An 18,870-nucleotide genomic window follows, 5' to 3' on the forward strand; every position below is an offset into this window, starting at 1 on the left:
GATGAAAAAAGAGGCCAAGAGCCTAGGCTTGCCTATTCATTCCTTGGTCGAAGGAGTAATCTCGTAAATAAATGATTCTTTGTGTCGTATTACAATGGCAGATTTAAAAATAATTTTGAGGGTGGATATATATATATAAATAATATAAATTTTTCGAATGAATAAATATAAATAAAATTTCAAGATGAACATAATCAATAAAATAAATAATTAACATAAAAAATCGAATTTCAATGTAAACACTAAAATACATATACATCCGCCACTATCAAAAAGAAAATAAATGTTATACCTTCGACTCATATGGCCTAATTAAACTGCATATTAGGATATGACCTAAATATACTAGGCATGTAATGATTTAAGTTTAATCTACATATTTTTATATTTAACCTAACCACGTGAAAATACAAGACTATCAAGTATTCAGATATTTAATAGAGCATCCCTATGAATACGGAAGGAGAAACACATTTTTTACCCTAATATTTTCATAACAAACTCGATCATTAATGATTCTTCGTTCAAATAAAAAATAATAATCACCTAAAAACAATTTAATTATTTTCTTTCTCATGGTCTAAACCACCTTTTTACCAATTGTACACATAACTCCAAATGCTGCAATTCTTCCTCGATATTGATACTTTATCAAATTAATGCGATACTCTCTCCTTTATCAAATCTTAAATTAATATTTAACCTTTAAAAATATCTTTTTAAATTAAAATATTACTCCAACCAAATTTTTATATCAATTTAATCTTCAACAATTGATGTTTAAGTACCAATTTGGACCTAACATGACCCTTGGAAACATTGTGGACTAGTTTTTGGAGAGAGGCAGCCAATTCCATGGCGCTTGCTAGGGAAAGCAACAAATAAAAGGGCCTATGGCACCAATGCTTGCAGGCAAAACCATCAACCACAACTCATTGATGTCCTCTTCCGTCTTCGGACGAAAGCAGTTGACAACATTTTGATCGAACAAAACAAGCGCCATGAAAATCATTACGGACACCAATGCATGGAGAAAATCAATGAACTTGAGCTTGTACTTCTTGGCCTCCTGTACCGAAAGTTCAACCTTGCCATCCATCACCCATAACCCTCTAAACGTAGCCACCCCGTATCGGACCTTGCCCCTTTCGTCTCTGTAACTATCGGTGAACGAAAAAAAGAAACACACGCCCGCGCAGAAAGCCACGACGCTGAGCACCAAGTTTTGGGAAAACTCGGTTCTGCTTTGGCCGTTGTTTGTTAAAATTGGGGACAGTAATTGGAACGTGAGGGCTGAGCCTGTAGGCAGAAGCCTGGATAGAATGGCGGTTCCTTTGAAGGTCTTTCTCACGATCTTTTGTTTCTTGGTCTTTGGTCGCTTTAATACTGGATGCAACAATGAACATTCCAACACGGCTTGGGGCTCTTCCCGGACAGTCTCTCCGGCTCCCGGCTCCATGTTCTTCAAGAGAGGTTGCTCGTGTTCTACAGCTTTGAAATCCATGGCACAAATTGCTCTAGCTTTCTTTGATCTTTCCACAATGTAATTTGAAGAGATATGTCAAATGAGATCGATGGAAGCATTTGTAGGGAAATGAAACCGTCGAGAAACTAAGTGCATAGTAAATTTGGTGGTTTTATTGTTATTACAGAACGGGGGGTTACAACTTACAAGCCACAGTTGATAGTTAAAGTACCTCAGTTTCACAAGTTTGGTTCCAAAACAAGCATCCAACAACATCTCCCCCATCCCTCTCTCTATATGATTTTTTTCATCAATAACAAATTTAGGGATGGAATAGGCCACATAAGGTTTTTTTTTTTATTATTTGAAAAAGTAAAAGGGTATTATTAAAAATCCCTCATAACTCGATCGAATCGAGATTCAATAAAGACATCAGAAGAAGATGAGAGTGCCAGAACTTTCATTAAAAATACTCAAAAAAAACACTACCAAAAGTCGACCCTATTTTAAATAATAGCCCAACTCATGGACCATAAACATTAGATACAACAAGATAGAACCAAAACATGCAATCCATTCACTATTACTGCCAAAACCTGATTCAACCGGTTGGTAAAATAGAAACTGTAAAATAAAACTGTTAGTACTGACTGGATAATTTTAAATAAATAAAATTAATAATCGAACAACTCTGTCGTTGTATTAACTATTGCCTTAAAAATAAATTTGCCTTAATGTATGTAATCGTTTGTTGAAATAGAGAGAAGAGTATTGAGAAACAATGGCTTGAGTTTTCCATTGATTAAGAGTGGATATATATACACAAGATGGGGCACATAGAAATAGAAAACTAGCCTAGAGTTAGGGGATTACAACTAATTACAAGGCACATAAATAGGAGACTAGCCTAGAGTTAGGGAATTACAACTAATCACAAGAATATTATAATTGATTACAATAATTTAAAATTTAAATAAAATTTGTTATAATTAATTCTCTAATATGCCCCCTCAAGATGGAGCTCCGGAGGAGACACCAATCTTGACCCTTAAGTCTTGGAATCGGCTTCGTGGAAGCGGTTTGGTAAGAGCGTCGGCAAGTTGATCTGCTGAGGAAACATGAGTAACACGAAGAGCACCTGATTGTCATATGTTTCATGCTCGAATGAAAGACTAGATTAGAACAGAGATAGGTGGCACCAACATTGTCGCAGTAGATAACAGGCGGTGTGGGAAGAGTGATGCAAGTTCTGTGAGAAGGGAACAAACCCAATTGAGTTCAGAAGTAGTAGCGGCAACTTATCGATACTCGGCTTCCGTGGAGGATCGAGCAACTGTATGTTGTTTCTTGGATGACCAAGAAATATGATGACGACCAAGATAGATAATATAGGCACTCGTTGAGGTATAGTCATCTTTGTTTCCACCCCAATCAGCATCTGAGAAGGCATGAAGGGAAAGTGGATTTGCCTTGTGAAGGAATAATCCATGAGTTAATGTGCCACATAGATATCGAAGCAGTCGTTTTGCAGCATTCCAATGTTCAGACGTCGGGCGATGCATGAATTGAGAAAGCTTGTTAACATCATATGATATGTCTGGGCGAGTGAGGCAAAGATACTGTAGACTACCAACAATTGTTCTATATCATGTGCAGTCAGTTAGAGTTGTACCTGAATGAAGTGTGAGATTTCCATCTATAACAAGTGGTGTAGCAACAGGTTTTGCACCAATCATTTTTGTCCGGGAAAGAAGATTAGTGATATAGCGCCTTTGAGTAAGCAGCAGACCGGATGGAGTGGTTAGAACCTCAATGCCGAGAAAATAAGACAAGGTGCCAAGATCCTTGATTGAAAATCTTTGTGCCATGAGGTCAATATAGCGCTGAATAATATTGGTGTTGGTGCATGTGATAATAATGTCATCCACATAAACAAGTAGATATATAGTAGTGTCACCTGAGTGAAGAATGAATAGGGAAGTGTCTGCATGAGAGTTTGTGAACCCAGACTCAATGAGAAATTGGCGAAGTTCAAGGTACCAAGCCCGTGGGGCCTGCTTGAGTCCATATATAGCCTTCTTTAGTTTGCATACATGTGTTGGATTGTCTTTATCAACAAATCCTGGAGGCTGGGCCATGTAGACGTCTTTGGAAATATGGCCTTGAAGAAAGGCATTATTAACATCCAATTTTCGCAATTGCCAACCTCTACTGAGTGCTAGGCTTATAACAAGTCGTATTGTTGTCGGCTTGACAACCGGACTAAAAGTGTCATGATAATCCACTCCAGGTCGTTGATGAAAGCCTTTGGAAACTAATCTAGCTTTGTACCTGTCAATAGAACCATTAGAAAGCCATTTAATACGAAAAACCCACTTACATCCAACAAGATTCTGCAGAGAAATAGATGGAACAAGCTCCCAAGTTCCATTCCAAACAAGAGCATCAAACTCATCATTCATAGCTTGTCTCCATTTAGGATCTTTTAGGGCTTGAGAAACAATATGAGGCTCAATGTCTGATGGTTGAGAAATGATAGCAGTGAGGTTTATTTTGGTTAGGGGTTTGTTGATGTTGTTTTTCGATCTAGTGGTCGTGGGATGGGTATTTTGATGGGTGGGTTGTGTTATGATTGAAGCAGAAGAGGTCTCAGAATTATGTGGTTCTAGTGGTAAATGGTCGTCGATGGTTTCTTGGCAATTAACTGAGCTGTTTTCGGGTAAAGGGAGGTCTATGGACAGGGATCGATGGTCGACTGATGAGGAAGGGCAGTGGTCTATTTGGGTATTTTGTGACGGATGTTGACATGAGGAATCCCTTTATGGAGGCGTATTGAGTGAGCCACTTGAAATTGGTAAAATTTGGATCGGGGAAGCCATTTGGAAATGATCTCTGGGGTGGGACGTGATAGATGGATTTGGTGAGTGCTAAAGGGAAAGGAGTTTTTAATAAATTTGACATGACGAGAAATGTATATTTTAGAAGTGGATAGATCGAGACAGATATATGCACTTTGTGTTGAAGAGTAACCAAGAAAGACACAAGGAGTAGAACGAGAGTTAAGTTTATGCTGAGAATAAGGACGAAGCCACGGATAACATAAGCAACCAAACACCCGAAGTTTAGTGTAGTTGGGTTGAGACTCAAAGAGTTTCTTAAAAGGAGATGAAAGATGTAATATGGGTGTGGGCATACGGTTGATGAGATATACAGCAGTGGCAAAGGCGTAAGTCTAATAAGTTAAAGGCATTTATGCATGAGTGAGGAGAGATAAACCAGTTTTAACAATATGTCGATGACGTCGTTCAGAAAAACCATTATGTTCTGGTGTATGGGGTGGTGTAGTAAGATGTGATATACCATTGGTGGAGAGGAAAAGATCAAGGGCTTGATATTCACCACCATTATCTGAATAGAAGGTAATAATTCGATGTTTAAATTGGTTTTCGACTAATGCCTTGAAACGTACAAAGACATCATACACATGAGATTTTCGTTTAAGGGGATAATACCAAATATATAATGTTTAATAATCAACAAAAATAACATAGTATTGAAAACCATCAACACAATAAACAGGAGAGGTCCAAACATCAGAAAAGATAAGTTCAAGCGGGTGAGATAAGGTTAAGGTAAAAGAAGAAAATGAAATTTTATGACTTTTATTGCATGAACAGGCATTGCAATGTGTGAAGGAGGATAACGGACTAGACAATGGTGAAGGAAATTTGAAAACAATATTTTTCATAATAGTAAATGATGGATGACCTAGTCTAGAGTGCCACTCGGATGAAGTGGTCTGTCTTGACACTGGAAAATGCAAGCAATGGTGGAGAGGAAACTGAAGGGGATATAGTCAGCCACTCATAGACGCCATCCTTAGGTTCACCCATCAAAAGGATTGTCCCCGTGTTTAGATCCTTCACCTGAAAAGTAGAGGGTGAGAATTCAACAGAAATATGGTTATGAGTGCAAAATTGATAAATCAAAATTAAGTTCTTTTTCATGGAAGGGACACAAAGAACATTTTGTAAAGTAAAGGTGTGAAAGGAAGTAGGTATGGTGGTAGAACCAGTATGAGTTATGTGAAGGGCCGATCCATCACCAATCATGACATCATCAGATCCTTGGTACGAGCTATGAAGAGAGAGATTGCTCAAGTCAAATGTAACGTGGTGAGATGCTCCACTACCCAGCAGCCAAGTAGGTGTAGTGTTGTTGCCCATAATAGAATGATTGGCTCGTGGTTGCCAGGATATGGAGGGCCGATATCCCTGAGAGCCTTGATGTTGGAGATTATTGATTAGTGACAAGCCGAAACATCGGGCATCATTTGGCAGTGTGTCCTTGAGTGTCGCATGCTTGACAACGACCCAAATAAGGTTTGGGTTAGCGTTGATCATGAGAAGAAAGTATAGTGGTAGGGCCTGATTGTTGTGAATTGGTGGCTGATGGATGCCAATTTGGACGATTCCGAAAGGCCGTGGGATTTATCGTGGCTGGTAGTGATAGGGAAGGTGGTTGAGCGGTCTGAAGAGATGCTTATTTGTTGAGAAGTTTCTCATGAAGTTCAGCAAAAGAAATTGGCGTGTCACGTGCATTAATGACATCAATGATAGATTTATACTCATCACTTAGTCCTTCTAGAACCCGATCAATAAGATCCTCATCATCAATTGGCTTCCCTAGAAGAGAAAGTTCATCGGTACGAGTCTTTATTGCCTGTATGAATTCACTAATTGATTTTGAGCCCTTGGTACACCACTTTAATTGATCCTTCAATTGTTTAATATGACCATGAGATGGTTTGGCGTAGGTATTAGCTAAGGTTTGCCATGCATCGAGGGAAGTGGTGGTGTGGGCAATAAGCGGTTGTAGTGAAACGGATATGGCACCAAGGAGAACGCTAAAAAGGAGACGATCTTGACGCTTCCAGGTTATGTACGCCGGATTTGGAGATGTAACACCATTGACGGTGACGGTGGGTTGTGGTAGAGTTTGAGTGCCATCAATAAAGTGATGAAGATCATAACCTTCAAGAAGAGATTGGATTTGAAGGCTCCATGTGAGATAATTGGTGGATGACAATTTGGTGATATTGGAGAGATTTATTGTAAGGAGAGGATCTTGAGGATCTTGAGAGTTTTGGATAGTAATAGGGTCGTTGGTGGAAGAGGAAGTCATATGGGAAGCCATTGAAGGGACTAGTGGCGTAGTTTTAGATATATGTATATGAAGATTCGTGGTGTTTTTAAAGGAAAAAAAAGAGAGGAAAATATGCTCTGGAAGATTAGGCTCGTGATACCATGTTGAAATAGAGAGAAGAGTATTGAGAAACAATGGCTTGAGTTTTCCATTGATTAAGAGTGGATATATATAAACAAGATAGGGCACATAGAAATAGGAAACTAGCCTAGAGTTTTGGGATTACAACTAATTACAAGGCACATAAATAGGAGACTAGCCTAGAGTTAGGAATTACAACTAATCACAAGAATATTATAATTGATTACAATAATTTAAAATTTAAATAAAATTTTTTATAATTAATTCTCTAATATCATTGTCATAGGTGGTGATCCCATGAGGTTAGCACGATCTCTCTGCGAATATGTATACCCAAAGACAAGAGTAGACTATCGATAGTTTTGCTCCTCTCTTAGCACTGAAATATGCTCAAAAAGGATAAGAAAAGAAATATTTGAGTGTAAAAAATTTTGGAAAAATATTTTTGGATAATAGAAAACGAGAAGTAGTCTTAGTGTTTACAGATCGAGACCTCAAGGAAAAATGGGTAAGCTACTACGTAGAACCATAAATGCAATCACTTTTAGATGCAAACAAGGAACTCCTCCATATAAAGTCATAAATACCTGGTGAAAATAGGCGAAGATTGAGTGAAGATTCAGCTTAATATTAAGAACCCAACAACTGCCACTTCCATGTAACGGCGAATGAAAATTCCTATTTGGACTAGCCAATAAACCTGGGCTTACCAGCACCTAAGAATATAGAGTTTGGGAGCAGTTTTTTCATACAACCAACACCTGCAAGCTAACATAAGGAAGAACCAAATCCACGTCAAATAGAGGAGCTTTTGAAATCACTAAACTTAAACTAATATGGGCAGCCCCAGATTGCAGAGAAAACTTCTACATCAGAAAACATTGAGCCTCCATACAGCAGATCCACCTCCTGCCAACAAAACAAAATTGCAGAAACACCAAACCAGACCAACCAATAAATTCAATCAAACAATTTCTCTACACTTCCTTCTTTTGCTAATTTATCTTCCTCAATATTGCAACATCTAGGAGAAAAATGAATAAACCACATGTTCCTTTTTAATGGCCTAAGAGATTTCATAAATATCTTCAACATAGATTACCGGAACTTTGGACGGATCCATAATCCAGTCAACAACAACTTTACTCTCGCCCTAAAAAATTAATCTGAAACAAGCCTTCCATTGGGACGTATTAAAGATATAGACATCATACTTAGTTGTAAATATTTCGGCTAAAATTGACACACTGTACCAATCGACTTAGAGAAAGTAAGCAAAGTAGAGCCATTTTCATCCTTTAGCACCCCTCCAATTCCACCAGTGTTATGTTTGACTTGAAATTAATTTTGGCAATATTGGAAATTTCATTTTGGTTGGTGGCCAACTTATTGAAAAATTAATCTTGGTTGGTGGCCAACTCATTGGAAAAATCTTTGGTAGGTGGCCAACTTATTTTTCATGTTTGGTCCTTAAAATATTAGGTTATTTATAAGTTTAGTCCTTAGAACTCAACTATAAATAGGCCTAAGTATTTCATTAGAAATCATCCCAAAACAAGTTCTCTCTTCCATTTGTTTTCTTCATTCTCTCACTTTGGAAATTCTAAAGAATTCCATTTATTGTAATATTTTGTTGATATTGAAGTAATCTTCCGGTGTGGTGCCCAAGGAGTAGACGATATTCTCGTTGAACCTCGTAAATTTGGTGTGTTCTCTCCTTTATTGTTTTTTATTCGATTTTTCCATTGTGTTACAATATTCAATAGTTTGACAGGTTTATCCGCTGTGCAATCTTTGGTGGTTTTGATCTTGACATTTTAGGTCAATTTTGAAACTACGTTTGTGTGGGAAATAACCCGATTTTCCCAACAATTGGCATCAGAGCTTCGATTGAGATTATCCTAGTGGTTCCGTTGCTGAAAAGATATAGTTCGTGCTATTGAATATTGTTCGTTGAAATTAAAATGCCAGAATACATATCAGTTGAGACATCAAGCTCTTCTTCCAGACCGGTGAGGAGGATGATGTCAAATGCAAATTTCTCGGTGGAGTTATTCGATGGATCCGGTCATTTTGACATGTGGCAAGGCGAGGTATTAGACACTTTATTCTAACAATGTCTAGACATCGCCATTGAGGAAGAAAAGCCCGAATATTTGGAGGAGAAAGAATGGGGAACAATCAATCGTTTGGCGTGCAGAACGATTCAATCTTGTCTTTCCAAGGAGCAGAAGTATGGCTACAAGAACGAGACTTCTGCAAGTAAGATCTGGAAAGCATTGGAGGAAAAATTCCTAAAGACTCTCAGAATCGTCTCCACATGAAGAAAAGATTGTTCATATTTGATTATCAACCAGGCACCAGTATGAATGAACACATCAATGCGTTCAATGAGCTAGTGGTAGACTTATTGGGCATGGATGAAACCTTCAAAGATGAAGATTTGGCCTTGATGTTGTTGTCATCTCTTCCAGATGAATTTGAGCACCTTGACACAATGTTACTTCATGGTAAGGATAATGTTACCCTTAAAGATGTAACTGTTGCTTTGTATAGTTATGAGCTCAGGAAGAAAAACAAGAAGGGGAGCAAGTATGAAGCATGGGAGGCCATGGTGGCAAGAGGTCGCTCGAAAAGTCAAAAGCTAGAGTGGAGAGGGAGATCAAAGTCGAAGTCCAGACTGAGAAAATTGAAAACATTTTGATATTTCGATATAACAAATTAAGTTAAATGAATTTTAAGATTTTCCAAAAGATTTTCTAAGTATATTCGATATAATTATTCGAATGTAAAAATATTACTCTAAATCTTTCAAATGTCATTTTTAATCCTTACTCAAGTGTAAAATTAAGTTTTAATCTTAAAATAATTTCAAAACAATTTTACAAAATATTTCGAACCGTTTCAAAGCCAAAAATTCCATTTTGTCCAAAGGGAACCGATTCCCCCCCAAGGGGGTGCCGATTCTCCCATGATCAACGGTGGAAATATTTGAATTTTATACTTAGGGATCCAATTCCCTATGAGGGGGTACTGATTCCCCCCACGCTCCAAGTTGTTTTATTAATTGATTTCACACTAAAACGGCTCCATTGACTCCACTAATCATCCCCAACATTCAGAATCAATTGAAGGAGTATTTAAACAAGCTTAGAAGCTAAAAATAAGAAACAACAATCAACAAGAATCAAGAGAGAATCAAAGAGAAAGCATCAAACCTCAAGTTTGAGCCTTTTCAAGCCTATTTCATTCAATATTCATTTTTGCTTTCAAGAACACTTATTGTGCTCAATTGTATTATTCTTGAGTGTTCTTTTTTTGTTCTAGAATTGTGCAAACACCTTTCCTTGTGAGGATTTTCTTGTAAGTTTGCAAAATTTGTATTGTTCTCAAGAATTTGGGATATAATTCTTGAGGAATTTGTAAGGTTACTCTTTGTCCTCAAAAGAAAGACAGATTAGTGAATTTGTGGAAAATTCTTAGTGTAGATAGCTAAGGTAGTGGACGTAGACTTTGGTTGAGAAATTCGAACCATTCTAAATCACTGCGCAATTACTTTCAATTTTCTGCAAAGCTTCCACCAAAATTTTTATTTGCCAATTCACCCCCCTCTTGGCCAATTTCATTGATCGATTAACTCAACAATTGGTATCAGAGCCTCACTCATTTGAAGGTTTAATCGCCTCTTGAGTCGATTCGGGAAGAGTTATATCGATTTTCAAGTCATCAATGGTCGGCGCTTCAAACTCCGACTTCGGTCTTGATTCATTGCCCGTTAACAAGCCTCATTTATTCAATGGAGAAAATTATGCACATTGGAAGAATAAGATGATGTACTTTATTCAATCCTACAATCTAGGAGCTTGGAACTCAATCATGGACGGTTACTCCTCTCCACCCGGCAAGTACAATGACTGGAGTAATTTCCAGCTTAATTCTAAGGCTATACATATTCTATTATGTGCTTTAGGCCCAAATGAATATGGAAGAATCTTATCTTGTTCCAGTGCCAAAGAGATTTGGGATAAGATCCAAGTCACTCATGAAGGAACCGACGAAGTGAGGGAATCAAAGAAAAGTCTTCTCAACCATAGCTACGAAAACTTCAAGATGAAACCCGATGAAGACATCAAAGCTATGACGGATAGATTTTCCGTGATTGTCAACGGTCTCAAGGGATATGGAGAAGTAATCCCAAATGTGAAGCTTGTGAGGAAGATGATCTACTCTTTTCCAAATGAGTGTCAATCAAAGAAGACGGCCATTATCGAAGCAAGAAACCTAAAGTCTCTCACTCTCGACGAGCTAATTGGTTCCCTTCTCACTCATGAGATGATGGTGAAAAAAGATGAATAAAGGGAAGAGAAGAAGGTGGTAGGCATTGCCTTCAAATCCACCAATGAAAGCTATCAAGATTCAAGTGATGAGGTGGATAAAGACAATGATGAACAAGAAGAAGAGATGGCCAAGCTCTTGAAGGAACTTAAGAGATTCATGATTTCCAAGGAAGTGAAACATGAATCAACCAAGAAAAAGAGCCCCCCGGTATGTTTCAATTGTCAAAGAAAGGGGCATGTCAAGTATGAATGTCCTCTTCTAAAGAAAAAGGAGAAGAAGGCATTTGTTTCATCTTGGAGTGATGAAGATGATTCCAATGATGAAGATGAAGTAGCCAACCTATGCCTCATGACCACTCAAGAAGAATTCGAGGTATCTTCTAACTCAAATGAATTTAATTCATTTACTTTTGATGAGTTACAAGATGCTTAGGTTGTATTTGGGATTTGAGACCATGAATTCCAAATATAAGAACTTAATTTCAAAACTCAAAATTAAAGATAATTTGATTTTGAAAGCAAAAGTTGATTTTGAAAATCAAAATGAAATTTTGAAAAATAATTTAGAGCTTTCAAAAATCAAAATAAATAATTTAGAAAAAGAAAATTTTGAGTTAGGAGTTAAGCTTGAAAGCTTAATAAAAGAAAAAGAATTAATTTCTAAAAACAACCTATTATGTTTAAATATGGCAAAATGCTCACATTGACATTATCATGGTCATATGGAACATACTTGTCCTTTGAAGAAAGGAAATCGTTTTAAAATTAGACAAGTATGGGTTCTGAAAGGAACAATGGGCATTGAAACTAACGCTCAAGGATCCAAAGCAATTTGGATACCAAAATCTACTTAAATGTCTCTTGTAGGTGTGTAGGAGCAATAGTGATGAAAATGATGATATTCAAGATGCTCTAACCATACATGAAAATGAATGGGTAACCTCTAAGCTTAATGTTTTTTAATTTTAGTTATTTGGTTGCTCATACGATTTATGCATGCATGAGTTTTGATTTTAAATGATTATGCATTGTTTTTAATCTCATGTATGTTAAAAAAAATTTGGTTATGATGAACATTTTAAATTTTTAATGATTTTTTTATTTTTAGTTCATCATAATAAAATTTTGGTCAAAATTGGTTTTAATGCAAATGATATCTCTCTAACAATTGATATCAATTTTTCAAAAACTTTGATTTTACAATTTTCAAGTTTTTCAAAGTTTTTGACCTAAATTTAAATGTTTATGTATGTGATTTAAATGAAAATGATATCACTCTAACAATTGATATCAAAATTTTCAAATGCATAACATTTTTGGAAAACTTTATGCATATGCATTTAATTTCAATAATTGGTATTGCATAAAAGTATTTTAGTCTTGGATATATTGAATTTCATGTGCTACTAACATGTTTGTTATTCTTTGTAGAAATTCAATTTTTTTAAGTGTTAATTTCTTAAAGCTAAATTTTGATTGGAATGTATTTATTGAGGGGGCTTTGATTTTTCAAATGATTTTTAAAAAAATGTCAAATTTACTACTTACTCTCTAAAGTTATTTTGAACTTCAAATATTGAATTCTTTTTTATTTAATAAAAAGGGGGAGAAGTCTTAAGGTGTTAAGGGAGAGAAGTATTAGAGTAAGGGGGAGTAATTTCAAACTTGATCTCAAAATCTTAAAATTACTAAAATGTTTTGTTATATCAAAAAGGGGAGATTGTTGAAAACATTTTGATATTTCGATATAATAAATTAAGTTAAATGAATTTATGATTTTCCAAAAGATTTTCTAACTATATTCGATATAATTATTCGAATATCAAAATATTACTCTAAATCTTTCAAATGTCATTTTTAATCCTTACTCGAGTGTAAAATTAAGTTTTAATCTTAAAATAATTTCAAAACAATTTTACAAAGTATTTCGAACCGTTTCAAAGCCAAAAATTTTAGATTGTCCATAGGAAACCGATTCCCCCCAAGGGGTACCGATTCCCCCTGAATGGTTTGACTCCGAGAAAAACAAAATGCTCATATATAACTACGTTCGTGTGGGAAATAACCCGATTTCCCCAACCAGCACTCCCATCTCTTTTCATAGCGCCATCAAGATTAAACTTCAAGAATCCGACAGGGGTAGCTGACCACTTAAATGGTAAAGGCCTCAAATCCTTGAATTTGGATATTCTCCGAGCGTAAAGAGGGTACCAAACTAATTCCTCAAAAGAGTGTGGAGCATTCGGAACCTTGGCTTTGAAGTTTGAACCACCAAGCTAATCTGGTTTTGGATATAAAACTCAGTTCGAAAGTTTCAAACTTTTACCCCAAAAAAATCACATCATTTCTATAAAGCCATACTGACGATAATATTACAAACGGATCATTCTCTAAATCAAACAATCCTGCCTTCCAAATGGAGTTCATGCCAAGAATAAATAAAACTCATAGGTCGTTAGAAAACACAAAGGAAATATTCCAACTGGAACAAAAATGCATCCGAACTCCCCAAGAAACCGCACAAGAGAAAAATAGTGAGCCACTGTAATAGTCAAAATTAAAGAAACTAAATGTAAAATAAACAAATCGTAGTATAACTCAATTCATATTATTTCATGATTGAAATATACGATAAATTCTTTTTTTCATTAATCTCGGGTGATTATAAGATAATATAATTTCTAAAGATTCTCAATCATTTAACAATGAAAGTTCAAACACCCTTTCAATCTCTGGTGCTCAAACCTAATACCTCTAGAAATAACAACTATCCATTTAACTACTGAGATAACTCAATTCGTGCATAAATTCTTAATTCAAAGCAATTCAAAATAATTTAGCCCAATAACTTTTTAGTAACGAGACGAGTACAATGATCAATACTTCTTTGACATAATCTTTTTTCAATAAGAACATACAATCTGACAGATATAACAACACACGGTCTGATAAGCATAGTGATAAAGTCCATGAAACAAGATGCACAATGCAATAAATCCAACACCCGTATTTCATATTACAAAGCGTAAATAACTATATGACATGTCAACAATATCTAAAATAGTATTGAAATAATTATGACTCATTTTCAAACATATATCACAATTCAATGTATTGGTTATCACATCTTAAAACATCGGATAGCATTCTATTAGAAATATGAACATCATGGATCATTTCAGATAACAAATACACATCAAAAATTATAATTGCACTGATTTATATGTACTTTGATCAAACTGATAGTTGCTCAATGTTCCATCTTAATACCTTCCTTCGATGAATATAATAGCTTACTGAGGAAGATGGAGTGAAGTTGAGATGATGAACATGAAAGGAGCAATTGGTGTATCTTTATCATAAGAAATAAGTCATCAGATTGTCAATCGACAAGTTTTAATGCTTAAAATTATCACCGGCCAACCATTTTACAATGAATTTACTACTACTACATAGACTTGGACGGCCATTTCTAGAAGCATATTTTCCCATGTGCCTCTTCGGAGCATTGTGGACTAGGTTTTGGAGAGAGGGCGGCCAATTCCATGGCGCTTGCTAGGGAAAGTAACAAACAAAAGGCAGCCTATGGCTCCAATGCTTGCAAGCAACACCATCAGCCACAACTCATTGCTGTCCTCTTCCGTCTTCGGACGAAAGCAGTTAACAACACTTTGATCGAACAAAACAAGCGCCAAGAAAATCATTACGGACACCAAAGCATGGAGAAAATCAATGAACTTGAGCTTGTACTTCTTGGCCTCCTGTACCGAAAGTTCAACCTTGCCATCCATCACCCATAACCCTCTAAACGTAGCCACCCCGTATCGGACCTTGCCCCTTTCGTCTCTGTAACTATCGGTAAACAAAAGAAAGAAACACACGCCGGCGCAGAAAGCCACGATGCTGAGCACCAAGTTTTGGCGGAACTCGGTTTTGCATCGGCCATTGTTTGTTAAAATCGGGGACAGTAATTGGAACGTGAGTGCTGAGCCTGTTGGCAGAAGCCTGGACAGAATGGCGGTTCCTTTGAAGGTCTTTCTCACGATCTTTTGTTTCTTGGTTTTTGGTTGCTTTAATATTGGATGCAACAATGGATATTCCGACATGGCTTGCGGCTCTTCCCGGACAGTCTCTCCGGCTCTCGTCTCCATGTTGTTCAACAAAGGTTGTTCGTGTTCGACAGCTTTGATATCCATGGCACAGATTGCTCTAGCTTTCTCTGCTCTTTCCACAATGTAACTTGCAGAGATATATTAAATGAGATCGATGGGTTCTTATTATGTAGTAATGAAATAGCATCTGAAAATTAAAACTGAAAAACCGAAATAAGAACAGGTTTGGCCATCTGTTTTGAATCTATTGATGGTGCTAAAGAAAATAGTTTTATCGGAAGCATTTGCAGGGAAATGAAAACCGTCGTGCATTGGAAGCTGTTATGAGAAAGATCAGTTTCACAAACCATAATTGATAATTAAAGGTTCTAAGACAAGCATCCAACAACCCTCTCTCTATATCAACTATGATTTATTTACATGAAATTAGATCTTGTGTTTGAGGGTTTGGTTTTTTTGGAACTAGATCATTTCAGGTCTTAAACATACTTATCAAATTATAGTCATTTTAATTTCAATAATTCGAGTTTAATTTAACACACCTTGGGTCTTTTCCCTACAATATAATGCCATAGACCATAGTAGGGAAAAGATTAAAGAAACCTTTCTACCATTGATGATTTCATTCAATCATTCACATACAAATTAAACCAATTACATTTCCTCACAAACCAACTCATTATAGCACAAAAGCTTACCCCCCACACGAATCTATCAAAGCAGTCCCTGCATACCTTAACCACACAAGAACCTTCCTCCCTGCCAGAGACAAATAAATCCTCGAAAAACAACATTCTGATGGATTGCTATCTTAGCAACATTGTTCGGTTGCCGATTTCAATCAACTAGGTTGGCGCGTTACAAGTAGTTCCGAGATTGTTAAGATGCTTTCTGACTATAATCTTAGGTGAAACCAGTTTCAGTGGCCCTTTTTATGGACTTTCTATCATTGAAACTGTATTCCATTGCGAAATCGGCAGCCAACACACTTATATCAGGCGACATATCCCAGTCGGATTTGTCACTTTGCATTGTGTGCCTTGGTTCTGTTCCACACCTCTCCAGTACACCAACTCTATCATTCCGGTTGCTTATTTCTTCGAAATCCTCGGCAACAACAGTTTGCCTCTTCCTCATCTCGATATCAAAGCTTCTTTTTGGCCTATCTGCGGTCATAGGCCGAAATGATAGTGATGAGCCAATTAGAGAATATGAGTCCACCTTGACCTTTTCCCTGAAGTTACTTTTGGACTCGGGAATTTTGGACAAGAATACCTCAAATATGTTGTGAACACAACCACGGTTATAAGGATTCCTTTTTGAATCGTAACGGTACCGAAAATTCTCATATGTTGTCTGCAAAAACATAAAATAAGCAAGGAAGAGAGAGGACAGACAATGATGGAAGAAATGAAGGTAGAGACGAGAACCTGGTTGGTAAAAATCAAATAGAGATGGAACACAGTGAGGCCACCAACAAACCAAGCAGTCATAAATGTATATAGTATAAGAATTGCTGAAACGGGGGACTTCACGAATGCACTCCAGAGATTACAATGATAGTCAGCCATTATTTTCTTAACGTTTATCCAGCAGAAGACAAAAACGTACAGGCATAGTACGGTTGTTGAAAACACGAACATGAAGAAGAATCTATAATTTCTCTGTCAACAAACAACTTTTACATGTCAGCCATGACGATTAAAAAGTTCACGCAACGAAAGCAAGTAAAGCACGTGAGAAATCACATCTATGTCATAGTTCCAGTAAAACATCGAATGAAATAGAAGAGCATCGGAGTACAGAACATTTTTATTGTCTAAGCAAGTTTCGGGACAACAATCTCATTTCACAAGTGCAACTGTAAAGTAGATATTTCTATAATTCAATCTATGATATCCAGTTGAAGAACTCTACCCCTTCTCTTATACAAAATAAATAAATGTAGAAACCTATCTTAAATCTTTCCTCTTAAATTGATTCTTACAAAGCTGAGTGGAAGTTCAGGTTGGGAAAGTTCTATAAGCAGCATATTTTTATCACAAAACAAAGAGTTCCAATCAACCAATGACAGAAAATGTGTGATTTTGTGAATGATAGATCGAATGATCACATCATTCCATAGACACTGAGATTATGAATCGAATTATTCGGTTGTGTTACCCCTTCAACACTAAGAAAGACATCATTGACTAACAAGAAGAATTTGGAATGGATAGCTAAAAGTCCATCTCTTTTATAATCCCTTACGCCATTATTTTGATAAATGCAAGTTTCGAAAGACGAAAGCGATTTCAGTTCAACGGGGATTAAACTAACCCACATTTTCCATGAGCTGAAAAAAAAAAATTAAACACAGAAGCATAATATACCTTCCCAATACATTGCCCCACCCACGGGCAATGGTGATCGAATCGCTCGATGCAGTTGTTGCATATAGAGCAATGTGAGCACCGTGGTGGACGGTACAACATACACGTTCGGCAGTACTTAACCTTGACAATCACCCCATTAACCACAACATCTTTGGTAGGTGGTAAATTAGGAACACCAGAACTGCTCTGACTACCAAGCCAATCGGTAGACATAGTCGAATAGTCTTCCTCCGGTTCCGGAGGATGCGAGTTCCGAGGAATAATGCCAGGATCTCTCCCAGAAGTGAGGAGCAGAAGAATAAGATCCTGAACTAGTTTGACAGGCAAAATAATATTAATTACTGAATGAACCCAGACAGTCAGAAGAAAACAACAGTTGATGGAAGATGAGAACTTACATATATGGTTAACAGAATCAAAACAGCTACAATGAGATCGCCCAGATGATGGTCGAATGCGCTAATGATTCTTCGAGAAACAAAAGCGCAAAACAAAACTACTGGGATCACAATCAGAGATATCGTAAGGAAGATTGACCTTACATCTGGACCAAATATAACTCTACCTCCAAGGAAAAATTTCTGGGTAGACATAACAAAAACGTTTCAAGTTCAAGAACAATCATCCAAACCAAGAATTTTAAATATATATATATGGGAAAGTAGTAAATTACATTGCTTCCTTTCCAAACTTGATAGAGTCGAACAGGAGAGGGATTGTGGTCGATGACACGGCGGTGGGAATCAGAGAACTGAGCAGGAAACGGTGTTCTGTACATCTCTTGAAACCACAATCAGATCTCTCTCTCTATATCTATCTATCTATCTATCTATCTATCTATCTAATTCTCTTCCCTTTTCAAAGCTATTACATATCCCCACATTGTACCTTTGGGGAATGTTAGATGAAGATACACCAAAAAGAAAAGATTTTTCTTATTATTTTTTAGCTGGAAAAAGATGGAAATGGAAAGAGTGGAGAGTAGAAGTGGAGGAGTGAATTGTTTTGTGGGGAAAATGGGGTATGGGAGCAGAGCAGGGAGAAAAGCTCAAAGCCAGAAAAGAAGAAAGAAGGCAGCAAAGATGGTTACAGACAGACAGGGAAGAGGAAAGAATAGGATTGCACATTTTCCTTCGCCAGACGAGTCGGATCGCGGGTTTTGACGACTATTTGTTGCTTTCACTTGTTTTTGGTATAATCACAAAAAACTCCCTAGTATTCAATAAAATAATTGTTTTAGTTTTTTTTAAGTATTTTACTTTTTAATATTTTATTTTTAAAATAAAATGGTTAGT

At 36.6% G+C, this 18,870-nt stretch overlaps 3 protein-coding genes across 3 annotated transcripts; all 3 read right to left on the bottom strand.

Moving 5' to 3' along the window:
* Window positions 1-798: 798 nt before the first annotated feature.
* Window positions 799-1,571, bottom strand: LOC120150922 (protein DMP7-like). Its single transcript, XM_039163513.1, is given in 2 exon segments — window positions 799-882; window positions 884-1,571. Coding segments are annotated over 2 exon segments (705 nt in total). The 5' UTR covers window positions 1,505-1,571.
* A 13,032-nt stretch (window positions 1,572-14,603) lies between these two features.
* LOC120150923 (protein DMP7-like) lies at window positions 14,604-15,284 on the bottom strand. Its single transcript, XM_039163515.1, has one exon. The coding sequence runs from the start codon at window positions 15,282-15,284 to the stop codon at window positions 14,604-14,606; it is 681 nt and encodes a 226-aa protein (XP_039019446.1).
* A 594-nt stretch (window positions 15,285-15,878) lies between these two features.
* LOC120151134 (probable protein S-acyltransferase 7) lies at window positions 15,879-18,609 on the bottom strand. The gene is made up of 5 exons (XM_039163683.1): window positions 18,249-18,609; window positions 17,974-18,156; window positions 17,573-17,881; window positions 16,631-16,864; window positions 15,879-16,556 (listed from the first exon to the last, which is right to left on the bottom strand). Exons 1-5 carry the CDS (start codon window positions 18,351-18,353, stop codon window positions 16,104-16,106), a joined length of 1,284 nt encoding a protein of 427 aa, XP_039019614.1. The 5' UTR covers window positions 18,354-18,609; the 3' UTR covers window positions 15,879-16,103.
* Between the last annotated feature and the right edge of the window lie 261 nt (window positions 18,610-18,870).

The sequence above is a fragment of the Hibiscus syriacus genome, unplaced genomic scaffold (assembly GCF_006381635.1).
Source record: "Hibiscus syriacus cultivar Baekdansim isolate YM2019G1 unplaced genomic scaffold, ASM638163v2 tig00111027_pilon, whole genome shotgun sequence".
Classification (NCBI taxonomy): Eukaryota; Viridiplantae; Streptophyta; class Magnoliopsida; order Malvales; family Malvaceae; genus Hibiscus; species Hibiscus syriacus.

Coding starts and splice junctions, on each gene's coding strand:
- LOC120150923 (XM_039163515.1), bottom strand. CDS start 15,284: ATGGATATCAAAGCTGTCGAACACGAACAACCTTTGTTGAACAACATG.
- LOC120151134 (XM_039163683.1), bottom strand. CDS start 18,353: ATGTACAGAACACCGTTTCCTGCTCAGTTCTCTGATTCCCACCGCCGT. Junction 17,882..17,973: donor TGATTCTGTTAACCATATAT/GTAAGTTCTCAT, acceptor AAACTAGTTCAG/GATCTTATTCTTCTGCTCCT. Junction 16,865..17,572: donor TGGGGCAATGTATTGGGAAG/GTATATTATGCT, acceptor GTTTGTTGACAG/AGAAATTATAGATTCTTCTT.